This window comes from Anomaloglossus baeobatrachus, chromosome 1 (genome assembly GCF_048569485.1).
Source record: "Anomaloglossus baeobatrachus isolate aAnoBae1 chromosome 1, aAnoBae1.hap1, whole genome shotgun sequence".
Classification (NCBI taxonomy): domain Eukaryota; kingdom Metazoa; phylum Chordata; class Amphibia; order Anura; family Aromobatidae; genus Anomaloglossus; species Anomaloglossus baeobatrachus.
Genome location: NC_134353.1, coordinates 657,164,532 through 657,177,720, shown reverse-complemented (window position 1 = coordinate 657,177,720; position 13,189 = coordinate 657,164,532). Strand labels below are relative to the sequence as shown.

General features: G+C 44.8%; 2 protein-coding genes across 3 annotated transcripts in view; one reads left to right on the top strand and one right to left on the bottom strand.

Moving 5' to 3' along the window:
• Window positions 1-5,707, bottom strand: part of ZMAT5 (zinc finger matrin-type 5) — a 32,308-nt gene extending 26,601 nt beyond the window's left edge. Inside the window, exon 1 of one of the 2 annotated variants that reach the window (XM_075319969.1) lies at window positions 5,405-5,707. In XM_075319969.1, the coding sequence (XP_075176084.1) occupies window positions 5,405-5,531 (127 nt within the window). In that variant the 5' untranslated portion in view covers window positions 5,532-5,707. The remainder of the gene's footprint in view (window positions 1-5,404) is intronic. The other variant, XM_075319968.1, reaches the window with a different exon arrangement.
• A 6-nt stretch (window positions 5,708-5,713) lies between these two features.
• On the top strand, window positions 5,714-7,096 carry UQCR10 (ubiquinol-cytochrome c reductase, complex III subunit X). The gene is made up of 2 exons (XM_075319970.1): window positions 5,714-5,933; window positions 6,794-7,096. Exons 1-2 carry the CDS (start codon window positions 5,793-5,795, stop codon window positions 6,839-6,841), a joined length of 189 nt encoding a protein of 62 aa, XP_075176085.1. The 5' UTR covers window positions 5,714-5,792; the 3' UTR covers window positions 6,842-7,096.
• Window positions 7,097-13,189: the final 6,093 nt, after the last annotated feature.

Below are 13,189 nucleotides of genomic sequence, written 5' to 3'. Positions count from 1 at the left end.
CTGCTGCTTCATTCAGTTCCCTGTTAATCAATGCAGATTAGAGAGGTCGGACTCTCACCAACTAACAAGTTATCACCTATCCTCAGGGTAAGTAATAAGTTTAAGTGATCACACCTTTAAACAAGTCCTCTAATGAAGATTGGTTTTTAAACATGTATGTGTGTATGTAGTGCAGGGTGAATGTATTAATTTAATAAACCCACCTACGGCTTCCTTCTCCAGGATCCAGGACTGATCTGCTCCTCTTCTCAGTGACCGCACCGCTCTTCAGGTCACGCTGTGCGACTCTGAAGCGGCTTTTACAATGTATGTTTTCATCTATCTATGCCTCCAGAGACTTACATTGCAAGAGAGAAATATGGTTTCACTCTATGCATAAACCAGAAGTGTTACCATATAGTGTACTGGAAAACGGCAAAAAATTTCCAAATGCAGAAAAATTGCAAAGAAAATGCGATAGCACTATTGTTTTTGAGATATTTTATTCACTGTGTTCACTATAATGGTAAAACTGATGTGTGGCTGTGATGCCTCGGGTCAGTGCGAGTTAAGACCCCAAACATGTATAGGTTTAATTTTATATAAGAGGGAAAATAAAAAAAAAAAATAAAATCGGAAGCTTATCCGAAAAAAGTGGCACACGTTTACGCCATATTCTGTGAACCATAGTGTTCTCATTTTTCGGGATCTATGACTCTGATAGCTTATTTTTTGCGTCTCGAGCTGACGTTTTAATGATACCATTTTTGCGCAGATGCTACGTTTTTATCACCTGTTATTGCATTTTGTGCAAAATTTTTGGCGACCAAAAAACTTAATTTTGGCGTTTGGAATTTTTTGCCGCTACGCTGTTTACTGATCAGATTAATTGATTTTATATTTTGATAGATCGGGCATTTCTGAATGCAGCAATACCAAATGTGTGTATATTTTTTTATCCCTTTAATTTTCAATGGGGCGAAAAAGGGGGGTAATTTGAACTTTTAGGTTTTTGGGGTTTTTTTAAAAATTTTTTTTTTTTTTTACTTTTTTATTTTACTAGTTCCCCTTGGGGGCTATATGGATCAACAATCCGATCACTCTGCCACATCTGCTGATCACAGCTATACAGCTGTAAACAGCAGATACAGTTAGGTCCAGAAATATTTGGACAGTGACACAATTTTCGCGAGTTGGGCTCTGCATGCCACCACATTGGATTTGAAATGAAACCTCTACAACAGAATTCAAGTGCAGATTGCAACGTTTAATTTGAAGGTTTGAACAAAAATATCTGATAGAAATTGTAGGAATTGTACACATTTCTTTACAAACACTCCACATTTTAGGAGGTCAAAAGTAATTGGACAAATAAACCAAACCCAAACAAAATATTTTTATTTTCAATATTTTGTTGCGAATCCTTTGGAGGCAATCACTGCCTTAAGTCTGGAACCCATGGACATCACCAAACGCTGGGTTTCCTCCTTCTTAATGCTTTGTCAGGCCTTTACAGCCGCAGCCTTCAGGTCTTGCTTGTTTGTGGGTCTTTCCGTCTTAAGTCTGGATTTGAGCAAGCGAAATGCATGCTCAATTGGGTTAAGATCTGGTGATTGACTTGGCCATTGCAGAATGTTCCACTTTTTTGCACTCATGAACTCCTGGGTAGCTTTGGCTGTATGCTTGGGGTCATTGTCCATCTGTACTATGAAGCGCCGTCCGATCAACTTTGCGGCATTTGGCTGAATCTGGGCTGAATGTATATCCCGGTACACTTCAGAATTCATCCGGCTACTCTTGTCTGCTGTTATGTCATCAATAAACACAAGTGACCCAGTGCCATTGAAAGCCATGCATGCCCATGCCATCACGTTGCCTCCACCATGTTTTACAGAGGATGTGGTGTGCCTTGGATCATGTGCCGTTCCCTTTCTTCTCCAAACTTTTTTCTTCCCATTATTCTGGTACAGGTTGATCTTTGTCTCATCTGTCCATAGAATACTTTTCCAGAACTGAGCTGGCTTCATGAGGTGTTTTTCAGCAAATTTAACTCTGGCCTGTCTATTTTTGGAATTGATGAATGGTTTGCATCTAGATGTGAACCCTTTGTATTTACTTTCATGGAGTCTTCTCTTTACTGTTGACTTAGAGACAGATACACCTACTTCACTGAGAGTGTTCTGGACTTCAGTTGATGTTGTGAATGGGTTCTTCTTCACCAAAGAAAGTATGCGGCGATCATCCACCACTGTCGTCATCCGTGGACGTCCAGGCCTTTTTGAGTTCCCAAGCTCACCAGTCAATTCCTTTTTTCTCAGAATGTACCCGACTGTTGATTTTGCTACTCCAAGCATGTCTGCTATCTCCCTGATGGATTTTTTCTTTTTTTTTCAGCCTCAGGATGTTCTGCTTCACCTCAATTGAGAGTTCCTTAGACCGCATGTTGTCTGGTCACAGCAACAGCTGCCAAATGCAAAACCACACACCTGTAATCAACCCCAGACCTTTTAACTACTTCATTGATTACAGGTTAACGAGGGAGACGCCTTCAGAGTTAATTGCAGCCCTTAGAGTCCCTTGTCCAATTACTTTTGGTCCCTTGAAAAAGAGGAGGCTATGCATTACAGAGCTATGATTCCTAAACCCTTTCTCCGATTTGGATGTGAAAACTCTCATATTGCAGCTGGGAGTGTGCACTTTCAGCCCATATATATATATATATATATATATATATATATATATATATATATATATATATATATATATATATATATATATATATATATATATATATATATATATATATATATATATATATATATATTTCTGAACATGTTTTTGTAAACAGCTAAAATAACAAACTTGTGTCACTGTCCAAATATTTCTGGACCTAACTGTATGCTCATTTTCTGCTTCACTCGGCTCCGGGCCGAGTGAAACCGAAAGTAATTCATGTCAGCCATGTGCTACCATGACAACCACCGGAAGTTACGTAACTTCCGGTATCGGCCAGTAAGTAAATATTTACCGCCGATGCCGCTATAAATGGCGCTGTCACATATTGTGCAAGTTATTCCACTTATAAAGATGTCAGAGGCCTATAATTTACATCATAGGTAGACCACAACTATGAGAGACTAAATGAGAAAACAAATCCAGAAAATCACCTTGTCTGATTTGGCAGATTTTTTTTTTTGCAAATTATGGTGGAAAATAAGTATTTCGTCAATAACAAAAGTTCATCTCAATATTTTGTTGTTATATATCCTTTGTTGGCAATGACAGAGGTCAAACATTTTCTGTAAGTCTTCATAAGATTGGCACACACTGTTTGTGGTATGTTGGCCCATTCCTCCATGCAGATCTCCTCTAGAGCAGTGATGTTTTGCGCCTGTCACTGGGCAACATGGACTTTCAACTCCCTCCAAAGGTTTTCTATGGGGTTGAGATCTGGAGACTGGCTAGGCCACTCAAGGACCTTCATATGCTTGGGCTTGGGATCATTATCATGCGGAAAGACCCAGCCACGATTCATCTTCAATGCCCTTGCTGATGGAAGGAGGTATGCACTCAAAATCTCACGATACATGGCCCCATTCATTCTTTCATGTACACGGATCAGTCTCCCTGGTCCATTTGCAGAGAAACAGCTCCAAAGCATGATGTTGCCACCCCCATGCTTCACAGTATGTATGGTGTTCTTTGGATGCAACTCAGCATTCTGTCATGATTTGTGTTTCTACCACACAGTTCTACTTTGCTTTCATCAGACCATTTGACATTCTCCCAGTACTCTTCTGGATAATCCAAATGATCTCTAGCAAACTTCAGACGGGTCCAGACATATACTGGCTTAAACAGGGGAACACGTCTGGCACTGCAGGATCTGAGTCCCTGACGACTTAGTGTGTTACTGATGGTAGCCTTTGCTATGGTGGTCCCAGCTCTATGCAGGTCATTCACTAGGGCCCCCCATGTGGTTCTGGGATTTCTGTTCACTGTTCTTGTGATCATTTTCACCCCACGGGATGAGATCTTGCGTGAAGCCTCAGATCGAGGGAGATTATCAGTGGTCTTGTATGTCTTCCATTTTCTTATTATTGCTCACACAGTTGATTTTATCACACCAAGCTGCTTGCCTATTGCAGATTCCGTCTTCCCAGCCTCGTGCAGGGCTACAATTTTGATTCTGGTGTCCTTTGACACCTCTTCGGTCTTGACCATAGTGGAGTTTGGAGTGTGACTGTTTGAGGTTGTGGACAGGTGTCTTTTATACTGATAAGTTCAAACAGGTGTCATTACTACAGGTAATGAGTGGAGGACAGAGGAGCCTCTTAAAGACGAAGTTACAGGTCTGTGAGCCAGAAATCTTGCATGTTTTTCGATGACTAAATACTTATTTTCCACCATAATGTGCAAAAAAAAAATCCTGCAAAAATCAGACAGTGTGATTTTCTGGATTTGTTTTCTCATTTTATCTCTCATAGTTGTGGTCTACCTATGATGTCAATTACAGGCCTCTCTGATCTTTTTAAAATGGGAGAACTTGCACAATTGGTGGCTGACTAAATACTTTTTTCCCCACTGTATGTGCACACAGCTGGATCACAAACACAAATAAAAAAAAAAAAAAAATAAAATTTCCTGGATGAAAAATACATGATTTTTTTTTATATTCACTGGTGAACTGAGCCTACAGAGGATATCTGGGTACTGATATCTCTAAGCTCTCCTTAGGGAAGGTCATCAACCTCAGATCTGTGGGGGCCAACATCCCAACTATCATGCGCTCTGGCGCAGCAGTCTGTGGACAATGGGCGCCACAGCGCGGGGAGGCACAGCGGAGCGCCACAGCGCGGGGAGGCACAGCGGAGCGCCACAGCGGAGCGCCACAGCGCGGGAAGCAGAGCGGGGAGCAGAGCGAACCAGCGCGGGGAGCGGAGAGGGGGCAGCGCAGCGCGGGGAGCGGAGAGGGGGCGGCGCAGCGCAGGGAGCGGAGAGGGGGCGGCGCAGCGCGGGGAGCGGAGAGGGGGCGGCGCAGCGCGGGGAGCGGAGAGGGGGCGGCGCAGCGCGGGGAGCGGAGAGGGGGCGGCACAGCGCGGGGAGCGGAGAGGGGGCGGCACAGCGCGGGGAGCGGAGAGGGGGCGGCGCAGCGCGGGGAGCGGAGAGGGGGCGGCGCAGCGCGGGGAGCGGAGAGGGGGCGCAGCGCGGGGCAGCATAGCACAGAGGTTCCTGAACTAGGCTATGAAAGCAGTCATTTATAGCAGCAGGCCCAGAGGCATAACCAGATCCATGGTGCTCCCTCAGTGCTGCTCTCGCAGGGCTCCCATGGCGAATCCTATAGACACAAGGCGGGGGATGTTCTCACAGTGACACTGCCTCCCTCAGTGTCGGGTAGCGCATATCACGGTAATGGCGCCCTCACCTCGGAACAGATCGTACCAGCCCTTCTTGCTCCTCTGGTGCTGCACGCCGTTCAGGTGTTTCTTGCGGTTGTGGAGATTGTCGTGAAAGGAGCGGTCACAGTAGTCACAGAAGTAGCGGCGGCCCATGGTCCCGGCTGCGCCCCGCCCTCAGCACCGGGCACGGCTCCTCGTTCCGTCCTATTTTCTCGTAAGCATTTTCATGTTCGTGTTGTTCATGTGAAAATAGTGCTACTTCTCTACGGCACAGAACGCGTTAACCCAAACTCGTCATGTGACAGGATGTTGTCGCCTTTTATACACGTCACTGTGCGAGGCTCTCTTTGCAGGAAGCTTATCACGTGACGTCACCGGCCGTAACACCTCCATTCGAGCAGCTCCGCTGTCGCCATGTCTCTGCTGAACACCGTGTACCGCTCCGTCTTCCGCCGCACCTCCACGTTCACCCTCAGCATCGTGCTCGGGGTGGTGCTGTTTGAGCGGGCTTTTGACCAAGGAGCTGACGCTTTGTTCGAGCACCTCAACCGAGGGGTAAGGGCACAGGGTGACTGGTCCAAGGGCACGGAGGGGTCAGCCGTACAGCGGGTACCTATGTGGGGGCTGCTACTGCAGGAACCGACCAATGACAGGTCAAGGACAAACGTCCTGACATTGGAAGGAGAGCGCCCCCTGTGCCTCGGGAAGTAAGCACACCTGCCCCACCATGCTGGTGCTGTGTGGCCGGGTACACATGGTATGTTTATTTCCCCCCTTATCAGGCTGTGTGTGCACCTTAAGTATTTGGTGCAGACATTTCTGCATCCTTTATGTTTCTCTTGGCCAGAAAAACTCATCTTAATACTTTTCCTTAGGTCAGTACGAGTTTGTGTACAAACATGTATAGTTTTGTTTTTAACTTGGTAAAAAAAATTCAGACTTTTAAAAATAAAAAAAGCTTCTTTTGCTGCCATTTTCCGAAAAACAGCTCAGGGCACAAAAAATAAGCTATCACTGACCGTGCGCTTCCCTGCTGTAGCCAATCATTAAGCTCCGCAGCTCTTGACGTCTACTTAGGCACCGCTGCTGAGCCCAGTGATTAGCTGCAGCAGTTATGTAACGCTGCCAACAAAGGGACAGAAGGGAGCTGGCCTCAGGGAGGGCCTGCTATGTTTTATTTTAGGTCTCTACCCCTTTAAATTAAATGTTTGGTCCAGTTAGAACTGAACGCCTAAAATACTCTAATTCAGGATTATACTGCCAATCTCGCATAGCTTTTAAAAAAAAAATAACTACACCAGTCTCATCAGGTCTAAGCACTATATAATAACGTATACAGTTCGTATTCTAACATCTAGTGTAATATGCCAGCTATGTTCTGCATCAATTCAGTTAATCTTTCTTTGTATTTCTAGAAAATGTGGAAACACATCAAGCACCAATATGAACAAAATGAAGAGTAAAAGCATTCAAGAGGCCAGAACGTCTGCCCAAATCTTATACAGTGGATTTTTCACAGTGACCTTGAAATTGGCCGACCAGCATTAGATTGTGTACGGGACAAGTCTCGCCCACTCTGTGACTTCTTGAATACGTTTTTGTTAATAGAATCTACAATGTCATCTTTGCGTTGCTGCTATGGATTGATGAAATCACAATGGGCAGAAAACTCCCCACCTACTCATTGTAAATCTTCTAATAAACAGTTCTGTATTTAATGCTGTGCAGTCGCCATTCTTGCTAGGTGGTATTCACACATGCTTTTTTGACTCTTTTAATGGACAACGTTTCATTGTAACTGTCAAAATTTAAAAGGCATAAAATTATGACCTCAGCTTTGTCTTGTTCACACAGTACATTAAGTACAAAAAAATGGATCTTAGAAAAGTCAAACATTTTGGTGCTAAGTTGTTTGTATTTTTTTGGGGTTTTTTTTTTTTAATGAAACTAAAGTTTCCTGTAGTGTAAAATAACCATCTGACAATATTCGCCATCCTGTCCTCACCTTTTTTTTTTTTTTTTTTGGCTGCGGCAGTAATGTCATGAGAACAGTGCGCACCACTGCTGCAGCCAATCGCTTATCTTAGCAACTCTGCTGCTCCAGTGATGTGTGTGGTAGTTCTGACGACAATTGCTGTTGCTCGTCTCGAGCGGCCCGTTACATCACCGCTAGTCACAGTCTCGGGCCGCCCGCGAGAGGTGATGTGAGAACGCGGCTGTCGGTGACGAGCGCTGACTTCAGGAGTGCAGGAATTCATCACCGCAGGTAATGAACTTTACTAACCTCCTAACACCAACGCTCATCATCCCCGCGGTTGCTTGGGCAGCTGCTGACACTGCAGTGCGGGCATATGCTGACATTGTTGTCCGGGCATATGCGGACACACTGCAGTGCGAGCATCTGCTGACACTCCAGTGTGAGCAGCTGCGGCGCTGGCGGGGGAGCAGGACACAGACTGCAGGGGCACACGATGGAAGTCACACAGAAGTGCTTCCGTGCAGCTTCCGGAGATTTTGAGGGCCCATTGACTTGTATTGAGCCACGGTCCACAATTACGGAACAGAATAGGACATGTTCCATAATAACGGAATGGACATACGGCATCCGATGTTTTTTTTTTTTTTGTAGGATCGGATGCACACGGACTTACTTCCTTGTGCCATCCAATCCTACATAAAAGACATTGAAAAGATGGTCCTCTCCGTGGGTCTGCAAAAAAAAGCAACTGACTAGGATAGACGGAACTGTCATGTGAAAGAGCCCTAAAGGCTAGGGGGGCTTCAAAAGGAAGCAAAATAGGGGTAATTGCCCTGCTTACAAATGTGGATCGGCAATAAAATAAAAATGATTTGGGGTCCCCAAACCAGCGCAGGTAAAGCACACAGCTGAGTGGTGCAGCAATCTGTTTTACCTGCGCTGGTTATCAAAAAAAAATTCAAACCTGTGTGAGGTCATACCCATGTGGGTATGGGGTGGGGCCTCAGCCAACAAAGCTGGATACCAGGTCACATGGGTATGACCTCACAAGAGACAAAGTGAAACGTTTGTGTAATACTGTACTTAGGTTGTGGCTAAATCCCAGTGGCTGCACGGCCCTGGTCCCTCTGCCCACTGGGAAATAGTTGGCTCTGTAGAGAGAAAGTGAAATTTCAGAGGCTACAAGGACCTGTTCCCTCCTTCCACTGGGATTTAGCTTTCTCTATACAGAGCCGGCTTTTTCCCAGTGGATAGAGGGACCAGGGCCGTGTAGCCACTGGGATTTAGCTTTGTCTATACAGTGTGTCCACCCATATCCTGTCCACCACCATTAACTTGAGAACGGCAGCAGCTACAGGCATAGAAGTGGTGTCTAGATATAGTAAAGTAGCCATGCGCTACGCAATGAAACTACCTATAGCGCCACCTGGTGGAAAACAACGGAGTTAGCATTTTGTATCTTGAAAACAGAACAAGATAGGAAAAAAAGTGAAGTGAATTAAAAAATTGTAGGGCATAATCAATTCAATATGAATCGACACCTTGCGTACAGAAATGCTATGATATGAAACCCATGACCCTCCCAAAAACATTGAATTCTGGTCACGCATATGGCACTCATTTAACTTTGATGCTCAAAGTGGCCACCGTCAGCTGCAATGCACATATGGACTCTGGACAGCATACTGTATCTTGCGGCACATTGTGCAATATGGTAGGTGACTCGTTTGCACAAGCATCTATGATACGTTGTCGTAGGTCCTGCAATGTTGGTGGAGGGGTCGCATACATCTGTTTGATGTGACCTCACAGAAATCCAATGGGGTCAGGTCAGGTGAGCGTGGAAGCCACTACATGCAGCCACCATACCCAATGACTTGTAGGAAGGTCTCCATGAGGTATAGCTTCACCTCCGCAGCCTTATGAGTTTCACACGTTCTAATCATAGCATTTCTGTATGCAAGGTGTCGATTCGTATTGAATTGATGATGCCCTACAATTTTGTAGTTCACTTTTTTTTCTCTATCTCATTCCGTTTTCGAGATACAAATGCTAGCTCCGTTGTTTTCCACCAGGTGGCGCAATAGGTAGTTTCATTGCGTAGCACATGGCTACTTTACTATACCTAGACACCACGTCTATGCCTATAGCTGCCGCCGTTCTCAAGTTATTGGCGGTGGACACACTGTATAAGAATGCTAAATCCCAGTGGGATGAAGGACACTTATTGTATATAGAAATATCGGATCCCTGTCATCTTATTCGCACACGACTAGATATTGCGTCTGATCACCAATCTTTAGTTTTCAGCTTTGTTTATACCCGAGTTTTCCGTCTCTACAATACACTGCACCGATCACATCCCCGGCTAATTTCATTTACTAATAGTAATTTTTCTGGATTTTACAACCACATATTTTTTCTATGCAGGTCCCAATAAGTGCTTTAACCCTTTCAACACTTGTCAATTTTCTGGATTTTTTTTCCATATTTTTCTGACCCTAAGTAGTGGGATAAAGAATCGGATCCTTCTTCCCACTGGGATTTAGCCAGCTCTCTATGAGAAAGCTAAATTCTAGTGGGCAAAAGGACCAGGTCCCAATGAGTGTTTTAATGCAAGACTAGTGAGCTAATGGACCTGGTCCTTCTGCCCCCTGGGATTTAGCCTGCTCTACATAAGAAAGCTAATTCCTAGTGGACTAAAGGACCAGGTCCTAATGAGTGTTTTAAAAACAAGACTTAGTGGTCTACTGGATCAGGTCCTTCTGCCCATTTGGATTTAGCCTGCTCTCTATGAGAAAGCGAAATCCTAGTGGGTAAAAGAACCAGGTCCCAATGAGTGTTTTAATAGACGACTTAGTGATCTAATGGACCTGGTCTTTCTGAACACTGGGATTTAGCCTGATCTACATAAGAAAGCTAATTCCTAATAGGCTAAAGCACCAGGTCCCAATGAGTGTGTTAATACAAGCCTTAGTGGGCTAAAGGACCAGGTCCCAATGAGTGTTTTAATACGAGACTTAAGCCTGCTTTACACGTTACAATTTATTGTGCGATCGCACCCGCCCCCATCGTTTGTGTGGCACGGGCAATTTGTTGCCTGTGTCGCACAATGCAGTAACCCCCGTCACACGACTTACCTTCCAAACGACCTGACTGTGGGCGGCGAACATCCACTTCCTGAAGGGGGAGGGACGTTCGGCGTCACAGCGACTTCACACAGCGGCTGACCAATAGAAGCGGAGGGGCGGAGATGAGCGGGACGTAAACATCCCGCCGACCTCCTTCCTTCCGCATTGCCGGCGGGACGCAGGTAAGCTGTGTTCATCGTTCCCGGGGTGTCACATACTGTGATGTGTGCTGCCTCGGGGACATTGAACAACCGGACGTTCGATTTTTAGAAAATGAGCGACGTGTCAGCGATGAACGAGAAGGTGAGTATTTCTGCTCGTTCATAGCTGTCACACGCTACGATATCACTAACGAGGCCGGATGTGCGTCACTTACGACGTGACCCCGCCGACATCTCGTTAGATATATCGTAGCGTGTAAAGCCCCATTTAGTGATCTAACGGATCAGGTCCTTCTGTCCACTGGGATTTAGCCTGCTCTACATAAGAAAGCTAAATACTAGTAGGCTAAAGGACCAGGTACCAACAAGTGTTTTAATATGAGACTTGGTGATCTAATGGATCGGGTCCTTCTGCCCACTGGGATGTAGCCTGCTCTCTATGAGAAAGCTAAATTCCAGTGGGCTAAAGCAGGGTTCCCCAACTCCAGTCCTCAAGGCCCACCAACAGTGCATATTTTCAGGATTTCCTTAGCATTGCACTGCTGTTGGAACCAGCACCTGGGCAGGTAATTACATTAACACCTGTGCAATACTAAGGAAATCTCAAAAACCTGCACTGTTGGTGGGCCTTGAGGACTGGAGTTGGGGACCTCTGGGCTAAAGGACCAGGTCCCAATAAGTGTTTTAATACAAGACTTAGTTGGATAAAGGACCAGGTGCCAATGAGTGTTTTAATACAAGAGTTAGTGGGATAAAAGACCGTGTCCTTCTGCCTACTGGGATTTCTACTGCTCTATTTTAAAAAGCCAAATCGTAGTGGGCTAAAGGGATAGGTCCATAGGAGTGGTTTTAAAATGGACACACTTGGCTAAAAACCAAGTCACTATGCCAATTGGGATTTAGTCTACTGTATATGTAGATTATCTGCAGTAGAATCATAGAATGTTATAGTTGGAAGGGACCTCCAGGGTCATCTGGTCCAACCCCCTGCTCAAAGCAGGATTCACTATATCATCCCACACAGGTGTCTGTCCAGTCTCTTTTTTAAGACTTCCATTAAAGGGGAACTCACTACCTCTTGTGGTGATCACCCTCACTGTCAAAAAGTTTTTATTCTAAAATCTAATCTGTGACTCGTCCCAATCAGTTTCATCCCATTGCTTCTAGTCTTTCCTTGTGCAAATGAGAATAGTGCTGATCCGTTTACAGTGTGTGACAGCCCTTGAGATATTTTCAGATGGCTATTAGGTTTCCTCTCTTTTTTATTTATTTATTGCAAGCTAAATATTCCCAAATCCTGTATCCGTTCCTCATAGGACATGGTTTGTAGACCGATCACTATTCTGTTCGCTCTTCTGTGAACCTGCTCCAATTTGTTGGTCTTTTTTAAGACGTGGTGCCCAGATTCCCAGATGAGGCCTGACCAAAGAGGATTAGAGGGTGATAATTACTTCACATGATCTGGACTCTGTGCTTCTCTTAATACATTCCACAATTGTGTTTGCCTTTTTTGCTGCTGCATCACATTGTTGACTCATGTTCAGTCTGTCATGTCTTAGTGTACTATTAGTATATTAGTAGTACTAGATTTGAAAGTGTTGACATTAATTTTTTTCACATAGGCTAAGTGATGTGGAAGACTACAAACTAAGCTCTTAGGTTGCATGCACAGCATGCCTGTGGAAATGCGAGTGTGCTCCGCAAGAGAACGTCGCAGTCTGTGCCTACAATTAGGGTTCGGGGTGCTACCAACTTTTGCTTTTTTTCTCCCTGTGGAGAACACTCGGTCCACAGCAGCAGAAAATTACATGCTGCGGCTTGTAAAGCCGCGCCGCATATCAGTGTATGGAGCAGAGAAAAGAAGCACCGTGGGCAGGAGATTTCTATAAATCCATCCACTGTGCTTGTACTGTACAACACAGCATTCTGGACGAAGAAAAACACGCTACTTCCAAAACGTTGCAAACACTGACTGTGCACATACCCTTACAGTCCCAAACCAGATTGAGCATGGTCTTCACATGTCATGTTCTATGCTATTTGGCTGCAGCTGTGACATCACTTCAACATTGCTGCAGCCAATCACAGGTCTCCGTGGTTCATCCGACATAGCTGGAACAAGTTGCTGAGATCAGTGATTGGCTGCAATGATGAAGACACACTTCTGAACTCATGTAGTGTTACTAAAGTTTCTTGTGTTACACATGGGGTAAAAGGGAAAAAAAAAAGAGTGAATCGGGACAAGACCCTTAGTTGAAAGCAGGGCTGTGGAGTCTGAGTCATAGAGTCGGTGTTCATTTTGGTGGAGTCAGAGTCGGTATAAAATGGACTGACTCCGACTCCTAAAATATGTAATAAATTGGGTACAGGAGTTCAATGCAGAATGTGCTGAATATTTTTTCACAGGAAGATGGGAAACTTATGAAATGTCCTATAAATGGCTGTTCTATTCCTGATCTAAGGCAACATTCACACACAGTGTTTTTGCTGCGTTTTTTGAGGACACGTTTTTCAGCTGCAAAAGCAGATCAGCTTTTTAAA